We start from the raw sequence: 21735 nt of genomic DNA, 5'->3' as shown, positions 1-21735 counted from the left end.
TGGTTTATGGTTAGTTTTCTCTTTTTGCCATGAGCTTAGGGAACTTTAACTTTTATGTGCTCTCTGTTTTGTACTGTCAACAAACCCAGGCACATGTAAACAGGGAGACAGAGCAAAGGACAACATGGGGAACTTAAAATCAATGGTGCAGAATTTAAGGATTAGAATGAAATAGAGAAGAATGTAGGTTTTCATGAATGAAAATCTTCAAAAGTAAGGATGAGATAGAAAATAAAAATGAGTTACTTTATGAAAGTGAAAGCTCTCTTGTGAATCCACTGGGACTTTGTCACTGTCCATAAGCCATGGGCTGCAGAACGGAACTTGCTGGCAAGTAGCTAGTGAGAAATAATGCTGATAAAGCAGGCAGATGCCCCCCACTACATGGCCTCATTCTAGAAATTATTTTGAGGGACATCTGAATAGCTTCTGACGGCCACGGGAAAGTTAGGAAAATATTTGAATTTTCTTCAAATTTCTTCTTTGTCTTTGACGTCTAAGTAGATAAACATTCCCTCTTCATTTAGGGTAGATCAGACATGCGCACTACATAATCATTCTTTTCTCTTTTATCTGCAGCGCCCGGACAGTGCTAGCTAAAACATTTTGGAGACATTTAGCACATCAGATGAAGATAGAGACTGCTTACAAGATCATTAAGATCCAGAAAATTTAAAAAAGACAAAAAAGGGGGGGGGGTGTGACCGCAGGAAAGGGAAGAAGAAATGCAAAACAAGAGCGATTAACTGAGGCGCGGGCTTGTGGGCTCACCGCTGGGCAGGGTAAGAGATGTCACTTTTGCTTAAAAAGCAAGTACTGTAATCAGACAGGATTTCAAGCACACCATGTAGAGGCTGCAGTGGAAAATAGGAGACGCTGGGCAACAGAAGTGAATTTAATAGGAAGTGAGCGTGTCTATAAGGAAGGGCAGGCTTTCCGGGCGCGGAAAGGGAAGGCCAGCTTTGCACAGACAGGAAATGGAGCTCAGGATGGTCTCGCTGGGCCAGGAGCGCATGAAGGGGACGCGTGAGCGACCAGGGCTGTGAGCCCTTACAGGGGCCACACTGCTCTGCAGGTCCATGTCTCAAGATGGAAATGGTATTAGAGGCTTTGATCTAAAAAAACTCGAAATACAGCCCACGTATGTGACTATGTCATGCAGTCCCAGTGCAACATAACACCATTACTGGAGCTGCTCCCTGGAGACGGGGCCAACTGTAAACTGAGTGGGAGGCCCGGCCGGCGTGGCTCAGGGGTTGAGTGTCGACCTATGAACCAGGAGGTCACAGTTCGATTCCCGGTCAAGGGCACATGCCCGGGTTGTGGGCTCCATCCCCAGTAGGGGGTGTGCAGGAGGCAGCCGGTCCATGATTCTATCATTGATGTTTCTCTCTCAATCTCTCTCTTTCTCAATCTCTCCCTTCCTCTCTGATATCAATTAAAAAAAAATTTAAAAAACTGATGTTGGAATTAAGCAAACAAACAGACAAAAAAAAAAAAGGATTTAAAAAAAATAAAAAAATAAATCGAGTATGAGGAGAAGAGAAAGAGGTTCCGAGCTAAGAACAACAAGGAGCCACAGGTGAAGGGAACAAAAGGGCTGACAGGGCGCTATCGGGAGCCCGGGACCCTATCCATAAACTCCACCAGGGCCTTGCCTTCCCGTGGGAGGGGCTCTGGGCATTACCAAGTCAGAACAAGAGGAAGACAGCCCGGCCTCCTCCTCGGTCTCTTCTCTAAGATTCCCACTTCTGAGTCTTTTGGGAAATCACCTACACTCAGAAGAGGAAGCTTCACATCCCAATTGCTAAGAGTCAAAATGAGGAACTACAGGGGTGGGCAAAGGTAGATGCCGAGTTGTTCATATTGAAAAGAGCACAGTGATGAATAAATAACCAGACGAGAATAAACCCTGGGTTTCGTGTACTCGCAACTGTCAGCCTACTTTTGCCCCAGCCTGTGTAGAGCTGCCGCCAGGGGAACTGTGAGCCTGGTGTTCTGCACAAGGTGGAAGCATGTGCGCACATGTATGAACAGAGGGGAGGAGCACAGGGAAGGATAAGCAGCTCATGCTTCAGGAAGGGCCTGGGCCGGATTCCGATGGTGCTCCATGAACATTGAATGAGCCGGTTCAAGAGTACAAAAATCAAGTCAACAGGCAAAGTCAACCACGTGGCAAACACTGAGGGGCTTTAATGAAAGAAGGAAAGGCAGAGGGCAGAGGACATATGAAGCAGGAGTTAAATTAATAAATACATAAAATTAAAAACTATTACACACATGCATTTAACCTATATAATAAAAACCTAATATGCTAAGCGTCCGGTCATCCAGTTGATCGGGCCTAAGATGGCAGACGGACATCCCCCAAGGGGTCCTGGACTGTGAGAGGGCGCAGGCCAGGCTGAGGGACACCCCCTTCAGTGCACGAATTTCATGCACTAGGCCTCTAGTATATACATATATATGGATCCCATAGATTTTTTTAGTAAGTGGTACTTGAGAATATCTCACTGGTAAGATGAAAATCTGAGCATTTTATAATATAATTTTGTGAACACTGTTGGGTATTTCAGAAATACATATCTACACATAAATTTCATCGAAATAGGTAACTCTTCTATGTTCTTCTCCCGTGAATGCTTGAATACATGTGTTAGAGACTTTATAAAAAGAGACGAACCTGGAAATTGTTTCAAGAGATAACTCACAAGACAGCTTTACATGGAAAGATTCCATTAAAAGCAGTGTTGTGGCAAAGTCTGATCTGCTATGGTTGACGGGGGGAAATCTTACACCAGAACTTTTTATTGAGGTCCAAGGTAATCAGAAAGATCCAAAAAGATGGACTACGGTGTAGGATGGATTAAGTGCAACCCTGGGTCTGGAGTGGCGGAACGGGAAGAAGCATTCTGAGGTGAAAAGAAACAAGTGAAATGAAAAGGAACCAGACACATGTGGATGGTATTTGGTTGCTGACAGACTTCCTTAGAATCGCTTAGAGGATCTGACTAGTTCCACCGAAAAAGGCCGATTCCGAATGGAAGAGAAAGGATGTAGACACCAAATGATTCACACCGGCGAATGGATGAATGGTCCAGTTACCTGAGGAGGTAGGGTCTTCAGAGAAATCTGGCAACTCTTCAGGGGGATCCCCATAGAATGAGTTGAATTTGTGACTTGACACAGCTGCTAGGACTGCACCCTAAAGCAAAGAGATGAAAAAACTAAAATAAATACATAAATAAAAAATTAATTAACAAATGGTTACTTACCAGTAAGGATTATTCAGAAAAGTCAACTACATAGAACATGACAACTAGAAAAGATGTAGTTTTAAATAATTTCCTTTTAAAAAATATATCTTTATTGATGTCAGAGAGGAAGGGAGAGGGAGGGAGAGATAGAAACATCAGTGATGAGAGAGAATCATGGATCGGCTGCCTCCTGCACGCCCCACACTGGGGATTGAGCCCGCAACCTGGGCCTGTGCCCTGACTGGGAATCGAACCATGACCTCCTGGTTCATAGGTTGACGCTCAAGCACTGAGCTATGATGGCCGGGGTAGTTTTAAATAGTTTTTGACTCCTTCAAATCAATCACATGTGCATATACCAGAATAACACTATTGGGGATTACAAAAGTATACGCGACCATTTACATATGGAACTCAAACACATACCACAAACGGAATACTCTGCAGTCTCTATAAAAAGATGCTGCAGAGGAATGTCTAAAGAAATGGAAAGATGCTTGTGATGAATGACATAAAAGAGCTTTAGAACAATCTACAGTATGGTCTCATTTTTGGAAAAAAGGGTTAATCTCTATATATAAAAGGCTAATATGCAAAGTGTCCTCTTGGGAGTTTGACCAGGAGTTTGATCGCTCACTATGACGTGCGCTGACCACCAGGGGATGGTGCGGAACGAAGGAAGGCCCTGGCCGGCAGCCGGCAGCCAGGGAAGGAAGGCCCTGATAGTCGGCCAGGCTTAGGGACCCTACCTGTGCATGAATTTTGTGCACCAGGCCTCCTGGTATAGATAAAAGAGACTGAACATATACCAAAATGTTATCAGCAATAATTATCTCTGGGTAGTAGGAATATGAGGCACTTTTCTTTTTTAAGCCTTTCCCCCCTTTCCTTTTGTTGTTAACAATGACTATGTGTTGCTCTTTTTAAAAAAAAATATATTTTATTGATTTTTTACAGAGGGGAAGGGAGAGTGATAGTTAGAAACATTGATCAGCTGCCTCCTGCACACTCCCTACTGGGTATGTGCCCGCAATGAAGGTACATGCCCTTGGCCGGAATCGAACCTGGGACCCCTAAGACGGCAGGCTGATGCTCTATCCACTAAGCCACACCGGTTAGGGCTGTGTTGCTCTTGCCGAGCCACACAGAAGAACCAAGTACACGTGACTCTTTTAAACTGCACGCACAGCCTCTCCTGACTCCTAGTGAGTCATACTGCGTGCACGACATCCCTCAGGACTGCTGGGCGGAAAATGGCTGGGAGTTGTTGCAGTAACTAGAAAAACCATGAAAGTTACTTGTAAAAATGTTCCACTCTTCGGGTGTGTTCCTTGGCTCTGCCACTTCCCGGCCACACGAAGCTACCAAGCCAATCACTTAACCCCCTCAGCTTTCTCCTTCGTAAAGTGAGGATATTAAAACTGACATAACTTAGCGTAGGGTCGTCAAAAATCATAATGTTGCTGTAACCAGTTTGGCTCAGTGGATAGAGCGTTGGCCTGTGGACTGAAAGATCCCAGGTTCGATTCTGGTCAAGGGCATGTACCTTGGTTGCGGGCACATCCCCAGTAGAGGGTGTGCAGGAAGCAGCTGATCGATGTTTCTCTCTCATCGATGTTTCTAATTCGCCATCCCTCTCCTTTCCTCTCTGTAAAAAAATCAATAAAATATATTAAAAAAAATCATAATGTCTGAAAGTGTCCGCAAACTGTAAAGCAGTTTGTAAATGCAAATAATTACGAACCCTACACAGCTAGAACATGAACACAACCCTTTGCTGCTCATTTAGGCAATCTCAGTATCAATGCACTTAAGTAGGCTTACGTCTAAAATATTGAACTCTTCGGTTTTTCTGAAAAGAAAGAGAAATCTTTTAATTTAATTTTTATTTATTTCAGAGAGGAAGGGAGAGGGAGAGAGAGAGACAGAAACATCAATGATGAGAGCGAATCATTGATGAGCCTGAAACCTGGGTACGTGCCCTTGACCAGAATTAAACCTGGGACCCTTCAGTCCGCAGGCCAACGCTCTATCCACTGAGCCAAACCAGCTAAGACAGAAAGAAAAATCTCTTATGTTTACAGGCATGTAATAAATATATGAAAACAGTAATAGAAATACATTTCTTCAAGATTCTTTTTTTTGTGTGTGGGGGGGGGAGGAATCATGTTAGGGTTTCTTTCTTTTTTTAATCCTCACCTGAGGATATTTTTCAATTGATTTCCAGAGCGAGTGGAAGAGGGGCGGGGGAGAGAGAAACAGCTACATGAGAGAGACAATTGGTTGCCTCCCACATGCCCCCCTATCAGGGCTGGGGAACCTGCAAGCAAAGTACGTGCCCTTGACTGGGAATCGAGCCCACAATCCCTTTAGTCCATGGCCAACGTGCTAATCACTGAGAAAACCAGCAAGGACTAGGTTTCTTTCTAAAAAATAGAAATGGAAAGAGACAGACTGCAGAAAGGGAAGAACAAAAAACAGAAAAGTGATCTTGGTGCTACCATTCCAGGCAACGTTTTAGATTTCTCGAAGTCTAGGGTTAATGCATGAGAGGTTCTTATGCAGAATTTGATGAAAATGTTGAGTTCTTCTTTTCTACAGTTGACGCTTATTTCACTTCACATATTACATATGTTCCCTAAAAGCTGGGTGGGAATGGAATTTTTCTGAATCAAATCATGATTCCCACCCACAGAAACTAAAATTTTAGAGATGCTTTATTTTTACATCCAAGTGAAGTTCAATTCAGTTTCTTAGTACTGAAGTGAAAGATCTAGAAATATTTATACTATTAAGAAAGCACCATGTGAAAGGGCCGAGAGGTAAATTCTTTTATAACAATAGCAGCAAGTTCCTAATTTATCGGTCACATGGCTAGGTTTGTTTATTTAGTTTCCTAAACTTAGTGACTGCATGTGGTTTGAATTTTCAAACCAAAGCTATTAGCAAATCAGCAAAATGGTCCCAAAACTCTTTATAGATTTACTAGAGGCCCGGTGCATGAAATTTGTGCATTGGAGGGTGTCCCTCAGCCCAGCCTGCCCCCTCTCACAATCTGGGACCCCTCGTGGGATGTCCGACTGCCAGTTTAGGCCCGAGCCCACGGGCCCAATAGCCTGCCTGCCTAATCACCCCTAACCATTTGTCTTCCTGATCGCCCCTAACCACTCACCTGCCTGATCACCCCTAACTGCTCACCTGATTGCCCCTAACTGCCTCTGCCTTGGCCCCCACCGCCGCAGCTTTGTCCGGAAGGATGTCTGGAATGACGTCCGGAAGGTCGTTCGGCTGTCTGGTCTAATTAGCATATTATGCTTTTATTATTACAGATAGAATTTTATTAGAGTTTGAGATTCAAGCTTAGAGATGATTAATTCTAAAAGACTCATTTTGCAGATGAGGAAACTCAGTTCAGAGCGGCTTAGCAACCTGTTAAGGTTGTTGCCAACTTTGAGATAGAGCCAAGAGTAGATAGAATTGAGGTCCTCTAACTACTCTCTCCAAATCAAGGGTTATTACTATACCATGGGCCAGAGAGTAAATATTTTAGGGTTGAAGGCTATATGTTTTATGTTGCAACTACTCAATTCTGCCATTATAGTGTGAAAGCAGCCATAGACAATACATACATCAATGTACATGCTGTGTTTCAATAAAACTTTATATGTAAAAATAGGTGGTGTGCCAGATTTGGTCCCCAGTTCGTAGTTTGCTCACCCCTATAGCTATTAAAGAGCTCAAATCTTATACAAGTAGTTATTCAAACTGCCTACTTTATTAAATCCCTGATAAAAATTTTTTCTAATTTAGTAGGCATACTTTAGTTTGTTTTGAGAGTAAAACATATCAATTTGAATTAAGAAAATTATTCACAATATGTTAAGACAACTAATATTAAAGACGCAATTTTCTACTGAGCAAATTAATCCAGAAAGGAGAAGGTAGATTCTAAACTCAAAGAAAAAGACAACTACAAGTAATTAATTCTTAACTTAATCATAGTTATAGCTCATATGCCAACCATCAAAATGGAATGCTCGCCGCTAAATGATTCTGTGTTTCATTTAAGGAAGTGAAAACAAGAAAATACTTAGCTCAGACTTCTGCTAAGTTAAACTACTCCATGCACTTAAGGAGGCAACCAAGTTAGTAAGTGAGGAGCACGAGAGTTAACACAGATATATGGCTGACTTAAAGACAAGAGCAAAAAACCAACACATACTCCATTTTGGGTGCCCCTAACTGAGCTCAGAAACCATGAAGTTCGATAGCCACAAGGGCAGGTACATCCTAACAAGTCTAAATACAAGACACACAGTATAAGATGTAGAATAACTGGATTTGTACTCAAGTAGCAAGGTCACCCACAGTCATAGTGTAACATACCGAGGGGGGAAAGCCCATCCAGGGACATACAAATAAGAGTGCAACACAGAATTCAAGAGAGGGTCATCTTCTACGGATGTAGAACACTGCAGTCAAAGCCTTAAACTGGGAGAGGGCGAGGCTGAACGGAGATAACCAAAAGGCTGGAAAGCCCAAGGGTTTTGGTTGATTACATGTAAGAATTAGGTCCTAAATGGAAGGGAGTGCGGAGAGACACACAGAGAGAGAAACATCGATGTGAGAGAGAAACATCAATCGATTGCCTCCTGCACGAGCCCTGAGCCCCAACTGGGGCTTGGGACCAAGCCTGCATCTGAGGTACGTGCCCTTGACTGGAACCTAACCCACGACCCTTCAGTCCTTGGGTGACACTAAGCACCAAGCAAAACCAGCCAGGGCTAATATTAATAAACTAGAGGCTTCATGCACCAGTGGGGTCTCTTGGCCTGGCTTGCAGAATGGGGTTGAAACCGGCTCTCTGACATCCCCAGAGGGGTCCCAGATTGCAAGAGGGCACAGGCCAGGTCGAGAGACCCCACCAGTGCATGGTGCATGATCGGGGCCAGGGAGGGACGCAGGAGGTTGGCCAGCCGGGGAGGGACTGCGGGAGGGCTCCAGGGCATGTCTGGCCAGTCTCGCTCAGTCCTGAATGGCCGGACCCCTGCAGCAAGCTAACCTACCGGTTGGAGCGTCTGCCCCCGGTGGTCAGTGCACATCATAGCGAGCGGCTGAGAGGCCTTAACATATCATTAGCATATTATGGTTTGATTGGTTGACCGGACAACTGGACACTTGGCATATTAGGCTTTTATTATATAGGATTCAAATTATAATGTAAGTAGCTACACACAGCTGGTGGCTGCTGCACTGGGCGGTGCAGTTCTATGAATTCCTGGAAAATAGCGTTCTTAAGCAAACTTTCTAGTTCGCGCAGTTCAGGAGCCCCAGAGACCAAAGCATTGGTAAATCAGGGATGCATGCAGACGATACTGCTGCAATTTGCAAAACCAATAAAAGAAAATTGTAGGAAGTTATCAGGTATCAGACATCTCCCTCACTTTCTGTGTATACAGGGAATACGTGATTTTGTCCCCTACATTCGATCACATGGCTTCAGCTCACCATGGCCTGAATGGACCGCAACAAACCTACCCAAATACAGACTCTTGCTTCTATTTATACAGAAGTTCTTCAACATACTCCACTGCAGGGGGACTTGCTTGCTAAATATAGAAATGATTCTTGAAGCAAAGGGAATGCTTTCTAGAACAGGCTCACTCCTGAGCCCCTTCCCTTGGGAGACAAGTTCACACACTCACAGACCTCCCCCCTTTGCACCCCCGCATCTTGCTTAGCACCTCCTTCCAGCACGTGACAGCCAGGGTTAGAGCAAGGGGTGCCTCCTGAAGACACACAGGGCACAGGTTTTCTAGATCTGGATGGTGGTCTGTCCCAGGCACCCTGATATTCACTGTGAGAAAATATGACCCTCATCATAGCTAGTCTCACGCTCAGGGCTGGGCAGTTTGTTAAAGGGAGTATTGTGTCCAGAGGATTTTAAAAAATGGAAGTCTGCAAATTCGAGAGCTTAGCGTTCAATAAAAGGGCACCCCTCCCAAACCAACATGTGAAATGTCTGGCAACTAAAACGGGGAAAAGGAATTGTCCATCATCATTCACAGATGTCAAATCAAGTGATAAAATAAAGAAAAAGAAGTGGACGATGGGAATTCAAATCAGGCAGGGCTCCATAAATGTTGAAAAAAATCTAGTTTGAAACACAGTCTGAGAATGATAAATGCTTTCTATTTATCCATGCCGTGTTCGCATCAGGGATTTAGTGTCTTCCTGAGGGTGCCGTAGAGGTGAAATGCCAGAACGGAAGTGCCGCTGTGGAGAGCAACAACTTCTGATGGTGGAGTGTTGATACTATTAGAACCAATACTGAGTAACTGTCTTGAAATGCCAGCAAAGTGAGTACTGTCATATATTCTGGCATGGAGTAAAACTTTCTGAGTGAGGAAGAGGTTGCAAAAACGATAAACTTGTTAGCCAAAACACCTGTTTGGGTATAAGCCTTTTGGGAGGGCAAGTTATTTATAGAGATCAAAAACCTTAAATACAGCCCTGGCTGGCGTGGCTCAGTTGGTTGAGCCTCATCGGAAAGGTAACCTGTTTGGTTCCTGATCAGGGCACATGCCCAGGTTACGGGTTCGGTCCCCAGTTGGGGTGCGTAATGGAGGCAACCCATCAATGCTTCTCTCTCACATTGATGTTTCCCCCTCTTTCTCCCCCTCTCCTTTCCTCTCTTTCTAAAATAAATACGAACACTTAAAAAAATCAAAAATACATGTGTACACTTTGATGCCAACAATTCCAGTAGCGGAGAACTTACCTAAGAATATAATCAGAGCTATACAAAGATTTGCTAATGAAGACAGCCGCGCAAGTGTTTATGGCCATGGGAAACTAGAAGCCACCTCCACGTCTAACCATTGCAGTTTGTGCTTCAGAGTTATAACTCCCAATAAGCTGGGCATGTCTGAATCACTCACCCCTGGAGCTTTTCTGATAAACACACAGCCCTCCAACCTGCATGCCTGGGGCTGAGGGAGGACGTGGGGCTCTCTCAGAAGGGCTGAGTGGTGCAGTGAGCCACTGTTACTATGGGCATGTGTCCTATCCCTCGAGCGTGCCACAGTGAAAGCCAGTATTTAAGCATATTTTGTGCCCGGCCGGTGTGGCTCAGTGGTTGAGCATCGACCCATGAACCAAGAGGTCACTGATTCGATTCCCTGTCAGGACACAGGCCCGGGTTGTGGGCTTGAGCCCCAGGAGGAGGTGTGTAGGAGGCAGCTGATCAATGTTTCCTTTACTCTGTCCCTCTCCCTTCCTCTCTCTAAAATCAACAAAAACATTTTCAAATAAGAATATTTTGTCACATGGCATAAAAAATCGGGTTGTGTGAAATTCACATAACATAAAAGTAACCATTTTAAAGTGTGCAATACAGTGACCTTGCATCCTGTAACTTTACTACACTTATTTCTAATAGTTTTTTGACGATTCCTTGGGATTTTTCTATATGCGGAATCATGCCATCTATAAACAAAGACAATTTTCCTTTCTTTCCGATCTGGCTGCCTTTTATTTTGTTTTCTTGCTTAACTGTATAGAGTACCAAATCAAAGGTATTGACATTAAAATAATAATAAAACAGTAACAACAATAATGTTTAGCAAATAATATCTATGGAGCACTTACGACTGCTGTGTACTCTGCTAACTGTTGAAATGTCTTAATTCCTTAAAAGCTTACGGCAACCTTTGAGTTAGCTCTTATCCTTATCCCCATTTTATAAAGAAGGAAGTTGAGGCCCAGAGTATTGAAATGACTTGCTCAAGTCTACACAGCTTGGAAGGGCCAGAGCCACGATTCACCTAAGGCCGTGGTCGGCAAACTGCGGCTCGCGAGCCACATGTGGCTCTTTGGCCCCTCGAGTGTGGCTCTTCCTAAGCCTTAGGAGGACCCTAATGAAGTGAATCACAATGTACCTACCTATATAGTTTAGGTTTAAAAAATGTGGCTCTCAAAGGAAATTTCAATCGTTGTACTGCTGATATTTGAGTTTGACTAATGAGCTTGCCGACCCCCGGCCTAAGGCACTGTCGCTGCAAAGCGCACTGTTTCCCACAGTGCTCTACTCCTCTTTCTTTTACCCCCACCATAAAGTTCCCCTCTGACTGGGAGCAGAAGCAGTTCTCTCCTGCTTCCTGAGAGCTCCCCTTGTGCTCATCTCAGAGGGAGTCGGCCAGACTCGGGGGTTGCCCTCCGTCCGATGCCTGGGAGGAAGGATGGATGCGGAGATGCTCACTGGGAAGAGCTGAGTGGGGGGCTCTGGGAGCCGGGGAGCCGGCGGAAGAGGCAGCATGCGGACGAGGGCTTCCCAGGGGCTGCAGCCCTCGAAGGCGCACAGCTGTCGCAGAGGCTGAGACACCCCTAACTGCTGATGTTCCCGATTCAAGGTTGTTTGGTGGGTCAGGAAGCTTGAAATATCCCTGCAGAGGGATGTGGTCAGTTCACATGACTCCTTTCTGCTGTGACAGCTCGGCTCTGGCCAAATCGATCTTAGTCACCACGTGGGCTATTTCAGGCCCGAGTCTGTGGCGCTGGGAGAAATACAGCCCAGGTTTGTTTTTTTTTAAATATATTTTACTGATTGTTTACAGAGCGGAAGGGAGAGGGATAGAGAGTTAGAAACATCGATGAGAGAGAAACATCGATCAGCTGCCTCCTGCACACCCCACACTGGGGATGTGCCCACAACCAAGGTACATGCCCTTGACCGGAATAGAACCTGGGCCCCTCCAGTCCGCAGGCCGACGCTCTATCAGTGAGCCAAACCGGTTAGGGCCAGCCCAGGTTTCTTGTGATGGGCGAACCTGAGCCCTTCGATAAAAGGCCTGCATGTGGGCAAGGGAAGGCTGCACCCAGACCGAGGAATGACACAAGGGCCAAAGCCCAGCATTAGAGTCAAGAAGACGTTAGGGAAGAATTGAGGACGTAGCATAATTAATGTTTCTTGGAACGGGGAGAAGTAACTTCAAAAACAGTTGACCAGCCCTAGCTGGGTTGTCCAGTGGTTAGAGCGTTGGCCCCGTGGACCAAAGGCTCATGGGTTTCATTCTCGGTCAAGGGCACATACCTGGGTTGCAGGATTGATCCCCCGCCCTGGTGGGGGAGCGTGTGGCAGGCAACCAATTGATGTGTCTCTCACAGTGAGGTTTCTCACTGATCAATGTTTTTCTCTCACACCAATGTTTCTTCCTCCCACCCGCTTTCCTTTCTCTAAGCATATCCTCAGGTGAGGATTAAAACAAAAACAAAAACGAGAAAAAAAGCTGACCAAAATTCACTTTGGATAATAAGATTTTTTTTCTTTCGTAGGCTATACCGGTTCAGGTGTATAGCCAAACTAAGAAATTCAAGTCTTGGGAAACTTCTTCGGTACCATCTTAATAATTATTTTTTTGCCAAGGACTTGTAAAACAAAGAGAAAAGAGCCAGTGTGAGAAAACGTGGACCTAGATTCATCTTCAATAATAATGGGTAATAAGTCAGTTACTATTTTTAAAGCAATTTTATCTCTGCTATGAATTTGAAAAATAATACAAATTTAAAATATGACTTATCTTCATTTATTAAAACTTACTGTTTAGATTCATACTTAGGGACTACCGTACAAGATTTTAAAAAAATCAAAATCTTATTGAAATGGTGGTAATTTCTGGAACTGAGAATTTAGCTAGAAAAACAATGGTCATCAACTGCATGTCTGGCTTTTAAAATACATATCTTTTTATTGATTTCAGAGTGGCAGGAGAGGGAGGGAGAGAGAGAAACATCAATGATGAGAATCACTGATCAGCTGCCTCCCGCACGCCCCCTACTGGGGATTGAGCCTGCAACCCGGGCATGTGTCCTGACCAGGTATCGAACCCTGACCTTCTGGTTCATAGGTCGACACTCAATCACTGAGCCACAACGGCCGGGCTCTGTCTGGCATTTTGACGATTTCTTTAATTTACCTTTAGTTTCCTCCTTGCATTGAATTTCCTCAGCTGCTCTACTGTTTCCGGAAGATGAATCTTGTAGGCATAACGATCTCTCTCCTATAAAAACAAGAAAGACAAAGAACATCTGTAACTGTTTAAAAAAGTGAGAAGCTTAACCTAAAACAAACGCTAAAGCCCAAATTCTTAAATGTGAAACATTGAATTCTAGGAGACTGGAGATTTTAGTCCATGATTCTGGTAAACATTCCCAAATGAGGCATATGAAGATCAAGATGAAGAGAAAAATATTTTATTTTCAGCAATAATAAAGGGCTGAAATAGCAAGTCATAATTTTCAGATATATGGTTAAAATAATCAATCACATGATGATGAAGGTATGAAGTTACCTTTGACATGATCTTGTTGGGTAAAATGAGCATTTGAAAATTAACTTCATCACTGATCCCGCATTCTGAGTTGTGAGGAATACTTGGATTTTAAAATCACAGTATCTTCGAACTAGAACAAACTTCAAGGCCATCTAATTCCACCATTTCCCCTTCAGTCCCCGGTGGGTGAGTGTCTAGTAGGAGAGCATTCTTTTATGGCAGCCCATTCAAATTTTAAGAAAGTTTAAAAGTTCTTTTTTTTTTCTTCTTAATCCTCTCCCGAGGAAGGGAGAGGGCGAGAGAGCTAGAAACATCAACGATGACAGAGAACCACGGATCGGCTGCCTCCTGCACGCCCCCTACTGGAGATGGCACCTGCCACCCAGGTAGGACTGGGCATCAACCTGCGACCTCCTGGCTGATGGGTGGCCACTCAATCAGGGAGCCATGCCAGCCGGGCTCGACTCAGATGATCAGGTGGGAGGGCCACCTTCGAGGGCAGTCACTGCTGTCGCCGGGAGTGCTCCCACCCAGGGCGGGAGGCCGCGTACCTTAAGCCAGGGGTGATTCAGGGCTTCGTAGACGGTGATGCGCTCGGCCGGGTCCAGCATCAGCATGCGCCGCACCAGGTCTTTGGCACTTTCCGAGATGTGGCTCCACTGCCTGGGGTTCATCTGGGGAGGGCGGCAGGGGCAGGGGCAGGACAGTTAATCCCAGGGAGAAGGCCGCATCCGCTGTCATTTAACATCCCTCTCCTGTGTCTACTTCTGTGAAATTCTCAGAGCAAACAGCAGAAATCTACACCGAGTGGCCAGATGATGACGACCACCCCCTCAGTACTTCATCGACACTTCCAAAAATACCCAATATTGAAAACTTCCTAAGCAAATACTCTCAAGGTTTTATGATTATTATTATTTGCATAACTAATTCACTTCATTGTACTGAGGGGGTGGTCATCATAACCTGGCCGGTCAGTGTAATTCGAAAGGCTTGTTTGATAAGGAGAAAGGCAAAGGGGGAGCTTTCCTTGTTGCTCATTATATGGGAGATTGCATCAGCAAATGCTCCTTACATATGTTCTGAAATAAAAATATTACACGTTATATTTTTAATAATTGAAAAAGAGAATGTTTATGGTTCCAATTTCTACCTCAGCTAGAGAGACTAGAATACTTTGACCTCGAAAGGACTAAAAGAACATTTCAAAATGAAAAATGGTATTTTTTACATTTAAATTTTATTTAAACCTCTGACATTATTTGGTCTGGCCCTACCAAGACATTAGGGGTGAATTAATTAAATGTTTGACTAAATACAGCAGGCTAATTAAAAAATATATATATTTATTGATTTCAGAGAGGAAGGGAGGGAGAGAGATATAGGAACATCAATGATGAGAGAGGATCATGGATGGGCTGCCTCCTCCATGCCCCCCGCTGGCGATCGAGCCCGCAACCCGGGCATGTGCCCCTGACCAGAATTGAACCCAGGATCCGTCAGTCTGCACGCTGACGCTCTATCCACTGAGCAACACCAGCCGGGGCCAGGCTAGTTTTTAAGTAGATAGTTTTGTATGGTCCATGAACGATGTAAATATCCAAACAGCCCTTGGAGTTTCAGGAGCTGCTGGTTAAGCCTGAAGGCCTGGCCCTTGGGCGCGGGCTTGAGAAACCCTCTGAGCGCGCTGGTAAGGTTCCTGGAGCAGGGGTTGAGAAGTGTACTTCCCCGTCCTTATGAGGGGGCCCAGTCTGGGGTTTCCTCTTCCTTTGGCTCCGCAGAGGAGCTGAAATCATTGTGGGGGGTTGAGTATATGAGGGGGAACACACCAGGCTATAAAACAGCCACTAACTAATTAATTAACTAATTACTTTTTTCTTTTTAAACACAGTCACTTATTTAAATACAAAAGCCAGGCAGTTTAGACTTCTGCGGTGTAGGATACTGACTACCTCTAACAATGATGTAAGATGATACTGCGCCTTCTACATTTGGGAAATATATTTTTGTCTTTTATAAAGAAGTTACTTGAACAGACTCATAGATACGGAGAAGTCACTGAGGCCTGCCAGAGGAGAGGAAGGCTAAGGTGCTGGGTGAAAAAGGTGAAGAGATTAAGAACTAAAAATTGGTAGTTACCGATAGCCAGGGGATGGAAAGTGCAGCATAGGGAATGGTATTGTAATACTATGTACGGGGCCAGGCGGGTCCTAGCTTTCCGGGGCGGGGGGGGGATCACTTCATAAATTATATAACTAATCACTCCTCTGTACACCTGCAGCTAATCTACATATATAAAAGGCTAATATGCAAAGTGTCCCCTCGGGAGTTCGACCTAGAGAGTTTGATTGCTCATTATGACATGCGCTGACCACCAGAGGGTGGCGCGGAATGAAGGAAGGCCTGGGCCGGTGGCCGGCAGCTGGGGAAGGAAGGCCCCAGCTGGCAGCCGGAAGGCCCCGATAGGCCCTGATCACCAGCCAGGCCTAGGGACCCTACCCATGCATGAATTTCGTGCACTGGGCCTCTAGTATAAAATAATATTGAAAAAAAATTGAATGTCAACTGTAATTGAAAAAAAAAGTTAATTGAAATTAAATATTAGCCTACAATCCAGTTAAATAGTATTTTCTCACATCTACTTAAAAAATCAAGCAAGCTAGCCAATGAGAATAAAAGGTTAAATTAAAATAACTTAAGACCAGTAGTAGTTTGTAAACTGTGATAACGTAAATGTACTATAATTTCTTGAAAATACCCGTAGAGGTCAGGGTATTGATAACAGTTCTGTTAAGAACCACCAGGGTGATAAAATGGTATTTTTGAGATCTGCTTCAAAATAATGTAGTAGGATGTGGAATATGGACAAAATAAGATGGGCTGTACGGTGATAAGCATTGTAGCTGGGTGTCATCAGGCTGCTCTCTCCGCTGCTTTTGTTTGTTTGAACTTTTCCATAATAAAAAGTGTAGACATAAGTGCTGACAGATCATAGCACTGTGCACTTAAATAAATGCACGAGCCTCATCACTGATGGGAGAGATGAATCTAGACTTCACACTGAGCTGCTGAAAACCTGCGGCTTCTGTGAGAAAAGTCATGGAGAGAGGCAAGAGGTGAGGTTGGTCCAGTGAAGGTGCAGCTACATTATTAACCTCAAAGCTTCAAGCCTTCAGGTACAGGGCCTTTTAAAATCACGTAACTTCTGTACACGTGTGAACGGTCCAAGTGTCTTACAAAGAAACAAAAATACTATTAAATGCTTTAAACATAGACGAAATCGAATACCGGAAGCTGCTGGAAGGAAGCACATTGCCTTGGAAAAAGGAAGTTGGCAACTGAACAGACACAAAGGAAGAGCTTTATTATTAGCAAATACTTGTAACTCCCCAGGCAAGCGGGCCATCTCACTGGATGGCACCTGCACCACCCGTCATTGTGAGGATGAAATTGATCAAGTGGAAGCGTTCAGGGCACACAGTGAGCGCTGCGCATGCGTTGGCGGGCCTTGTGGCTGGTGTGCTGCTGCTGCTGCTGCATTCCTAACTGTGCTGATTTTCGTATGTTAGTGTATGTAGTTCATGTGGCAGAGTCCAACCAGAGAGGGGGATGATTCCTCACAAGCAGTTCCCTGAGCAGTGAGGTACCTGGGCAGACAGGACTGACTTATTCCCGAGTGGCCAACTGCCTCTCAGAGAAGCAGAAAGCCCGAGACTCAGCACCTCTCTGTTAACAGAGTTTTGGGGCATATATCCTTTTTTTACTGTTTACATAGATATTTTTTATTGATAGTATTAAAGATGTCTCCCATTTCCCCCCTCTTTATCCCCCCCCACCATAGATCTTCACTACCCCATTGCCCGTGTCCATGGGCTGTGTAAGTTCTTTGCTTTATCTCTTCTCGTCCTCCCACCCCCACATAGAGGTAAGTCAGTCTGTTCCATGGCTCCCTGCTTCCGGTCTTATTTTGTTGGTCAATTCATTTCGTTCATTAGATTCCACAAATCAGTGAGTTCATGTGATCTTTGTCTTCTTCAGTGGCATATATCTTAATCCAAATAAAATAAAGACAAACCCGTATGCCTTTATAAGCAGATGGTGCATAGGCCAGAAACATTTAAAAAAGTATAAACTAGTCTCACCTTCTTAACGCCACAAGCTTCAGTTTTCAGCTTTAAGGAATAAGGCTGTAACTCTGAAACTACTTTGCCTTTCCTTCCTTTTTTTTTCTTCCCCCTTTTCTCTACCTTTTCCCAAGTCCCATAGAAATAATTCTAACATTACTAAAGAACTGAACAACAAAATAGATCCAGAGGTATAGAAGCACAGAACAGAATTTGGATTCTCAGAGGTAAGGTGGGGGGAGGGTAGGTGGGTGGGAAGAGGTTAACAAAAAACTTGTATGTGGATATATAAATCCATACTAATAAAAGGGTAATATGCTAATTAGACCAGGAGACCTTCCAGACAAAGCCATGGTGGTGGGGCTGAGGCAGAAGCAGTTAGGGGCAGTCAGGCCAGCAGGGGGAGAGCAGTTAGGGGGATCAGGCCGGCAGGAGAGAGCAGTTGGGAAGAACAAATTGTAAAACTTCAGTGGGAAGGCAGGGGTGGTGGGTGGGTGGGAAGACATCAACCAAAGAACTTGTATGCACATATGCATATCCCATGGACACAGATAATAGGGTGGTGAGGGTGAGGGCCTGGGGTGGCGGGCGGCGGGGGGATAGGGGCAGGCTAGAAGGGGGCAATGGGGGAAAAAAGGGGACATATGTAATACTTTCAACAATAAAGATAAAAAACAAGAGTTGAACAGAAAACTTGGGGGACCTCCCAGGTTGGGAGTACAGTGCTAGAGAAACCTGTGTGCTTGCTTTTGCGTTGCCAGGCATGGCTGAAAATGAAACCGGTTCTGCTGAGTAGAAAGTACAGGTTTGAGTAAGAACGGGAAGAAAAAGAACTTTCCCAACATCAGCTGCCCAGGTCCGGTACCTGGACACACTCCCCAGTGTTTCCCATGTACACCCTGCCCGTCCATCACTCTTTACACCATCAGTAATGACTTTGCACTTCTTCAATAGTGAAAGCAATACTTCACTCGTCAGAAGAATGTGGCGTGTATGTGTGGTTTCCCATCCACATCCGCCCCCCAAAATGTGAATGTTTCTCTGACTTGGGATCGACGTGACAAGTCACCCAAAGACAGGCAGTGACTTCAAAACCCATTTCTCAGAATAACGGCGTCTCCACGGGAAAGCCGGGCATACCTTGTATTTCCCTTTGATGATGCCCTCGAACAATCGCTCCTTGGTTCCGTAGAAAGGCAAGCAGCCACTGAGCAGGATGAAGAGGATCACGCCGCAGCCCCACACGTCCACGGGCTTCCCATAAGGCTCCCTTTTGACGACTTCTGGGGCCATAAAATGAGGTGTCCCGACGCGTCCTACATTTAAAGCAACAGCAACATCAAGGAAAAATATTTACAGAAAGCAAGCTTCCCCCAGGCACCCAGTCGGGGGTGGGGGGGCTCTCTCTGCTCATCTGCATGGAAGTCTACCCTGATGTGGAGAATGCGTGTTCATCTTGGGGAAGATGCATGTATTTTGGTTCAAGAATTGCTTGTAGGTGACAGGAGGAGGGACAATGGTGGGAAGAACATGGGCGTGATCCTTGGGATTTGGTGCAGATCCGTAGCATGTAAAAGGGCTGGAGTTAACCTTTCACATACACCAACGTCCCGAAACTCCTCGTTTGCTATCTCTCAACTTTTCCTGCTGCGTGGTCACTTGATTTTACGACTCTCACCACAAAATTCTAAGAACAGGAAGCCCATCACCAAACCAAGTGAAATGTCCCTGTATGTGATACGCATCAGATAACCATTTCACTATTTAAATGTTGTATTTCTGATAACATCATGATCTCATTATCCAGAACACCGCAGAGGGAACTGTGGTGAACGGCTACGTAGGCAATGCTGTAGGCCTGGCGTCCACGCACCCGAACCTTGTTACCTTCCTAGTTTGGGAGGGCACCTGCCTACCATTTCCCGGTTCTTTTCACACAAGTTGCTGCACACAGTTTAACCCTTTCTGGATGCTGCAGAGTCGTCACTGAAGGGAGGGCTACAGACGGGAACCCCCTCAGGAGTTTCAGGGGTGAATGTGCTCATTGTTCAAAGGCCTTTGTTTCTTCTTTCTATGCTCAGTCCAGCCTCAGCTTCTCATTGGTTGCACAGAAGCTGTTATTCACTGGAAATTAACTAGGAACCAGTACCTTTCATTTCAGGACAATTTCCTAAGTGCCTACGTCCCCGACAACTGCAGGAGGTGCTGTGGACATAACAGAGGGACAAGCACGACTGCGCCGGACCCTCACAAAGCGTACTGTTTGCCAGGATTACAAACGTCGGCATCAATGCGACACAGAGGCATGTAGCGCGGAGTTGCGGCAACATGGCAGGGGAGTGAGCTCCCTAACGGGATGGGGAACTTCAACCTGCTTTTAAGATGATCGTTAGCTCAGGCCTCAACATCAGTAAGAGTGAACTAGACAGATAAAATGGCAAGAGGTGTTCCAACCAGGGGTGGAGAGGCACAAGGTGTGCAGGACACAAATCCAGAACGCTTCTGGAAAAGAGAGCTCGCCGGTCTCATTGAGAGTGCGTTTCTTTTCTAGTACAATTTTAAAAATATAAGTTGATTGATTTCAGAGAGGAAGGGGGAGGCAGAGAGAGCAAGAGAAAGAGAGAAACATCCATGATGAGAGAGAATCATGGATCGGCTGCCTCCTGCAGCCCCACACTGGGGATCAAGCCCGCAACCCAGGCCTGTGCCCTGACCGGGAATCGAACCGTGATCCATATATGTAAATGGTTTTTACTGTATGGAACAGATAAAGGAGGAAATGCCTTTCTCTTTAGAGGACAATGTGGTGAAGTAATGATTTAAGGAATACAGTGATGACTCCTGCCTCATTTTCAGAAGCTGGTCTGTGTCAATGCTGCGTTGATGTTTTAGTGAATGAGATGCGGCATTGTCCCCACACACCAAGCTTGCAGGCTCGGTCCCCGCTCAGGGCGCCTATAAGAATCCACCGATGGCCCTGGCCGGTGTGGCTCAGTTGGCTGAACAGTGTCCCATGCACTGAAATGTTGCCAGCTCGATTCCCATTCAGGGCACATGCCCAGGTTGTGGGTTTGATCCCCAGTTAGGGTGCATGCAGGAGGCAGCCAATTGATGTTTTTCTCTCACATAAATCTCTCTCTCTCTCTCTCTCTCTCTCTTCCGCTCTCCCCGAAAATCAATGGATCTCTCTCTCTCTCTCTCTCTCAGCAATAATAACATACTTAAAACAAAACTTATAAGAAAATCAACCAATGAATGCATAAGTGGCTGGAACAACAAATTGATGTCTCTCTCTCCCGAAAAATCAACAAATAAAATAAAAAAGAAATGAAATAAAGTATCTTGTGCAACATTATTATTTTGATATTTATCATTGGTCAGGTATTTGAATTTACTATAAACATTCTTGAAAGATGACAGGTTTAAAAAGGTGCTGTTGTCCCAGCCAGTTTGGCTCAGTGGATAGTGTCAGCTGGCAGACTGAAGGGTCCTGGGTTCGATTCTGGTCAAGGGCATGTATCTTGGTTGCAGGTTCCCCAGCCCTAGTCGGGGCACATGCAGGAGGCAACGAATAGATGTGTCTCTCTCACATCAATGTTTCTCTCAATCTCTCCCTCTCCCTTCCACTCTCTCTAAAAATCAATGGAAAAATATCCTCAGGTGAGGATGAACAACAACAAAATGGTGCTGTTGATATTCCCCATGTTTCCTCTTTGTGAAGGCTGGCAGTATTGAGAGAGAAAGTAGAAGGAAATGACTAGAAGGGAAGCTCACAGAATGGGGACCTAAGCAATTTGCAAAGCTAAGGAACAGAACTGAAAACAGGACGGCATTCTGAGCTGGAGTCCATTCAAAGGAATAAACAGAAACCCAAACACTTGAATCTGTAATTAGCATCCACCTCCGTACGCTGGCGAAGTAAGCCTCTATTTTAGCTTTTCTTCGTTTTCTGGCCTGGGGATTTTCTCGTTATGTTTTGCTTTGGCTAATAATAAAATTAGTCTGCATTCACACTGCCCGCTC

The 21735-nt window shown here is 44.9% G+C and overlaps 1 protein-coding gene across 1 annotated transcript in view; it reads right to left on the bottom strand.

The window, feature by feature from the left end:
• Positions 1-21735, bottom strand: part of CASK (calcium/calmodulin-dependent serine protein kinase (MAGUK family)) — a 232579-nt gene that overhangs the window by 86294 nt on the left and 124550 nt on the right. Inside the window, exons 7-10 of the mRNA XM_006752810.2 lie at positions 18853-19028; positions 14140-14262; positions 13232-13315; positions 3106-3205 (exon numbers count right to left, since the gene is read on the bottom strand). Of these exons, the coding sequence (XP_006752873.1) occupies positions 3106-3205; positions 13232-13315; positions 14140-14262; positions 18853-19028 (483 nt within the window). The remainder of the gene's footprint in view (positions 1-3105; positions 3206-13231; positions 13316-14139; positions 14263-18852; positions 19029-21735) is intronic.

The sequence above is a fragment of the Myotis davidii genome, unplaced genomic scaffold, assembly GCF_000327345.1.
Source record: "Myotis davidii unplaced genomic scaffold, ASM32734v1 scaffold530, whole genome shotgun sequence".
In the NCBI taxonomy this organism is placed as follows: Eukaryota; Metazoa; Chordata; class Mammalia; order Chiroptera; family Vespertilionidae; genus Myotis; species Myotis davidii.
Note: the sequence above shows the minus strand (reverse complement) of the source record. Positions and strands in the feature narration are given on the sequence as shown.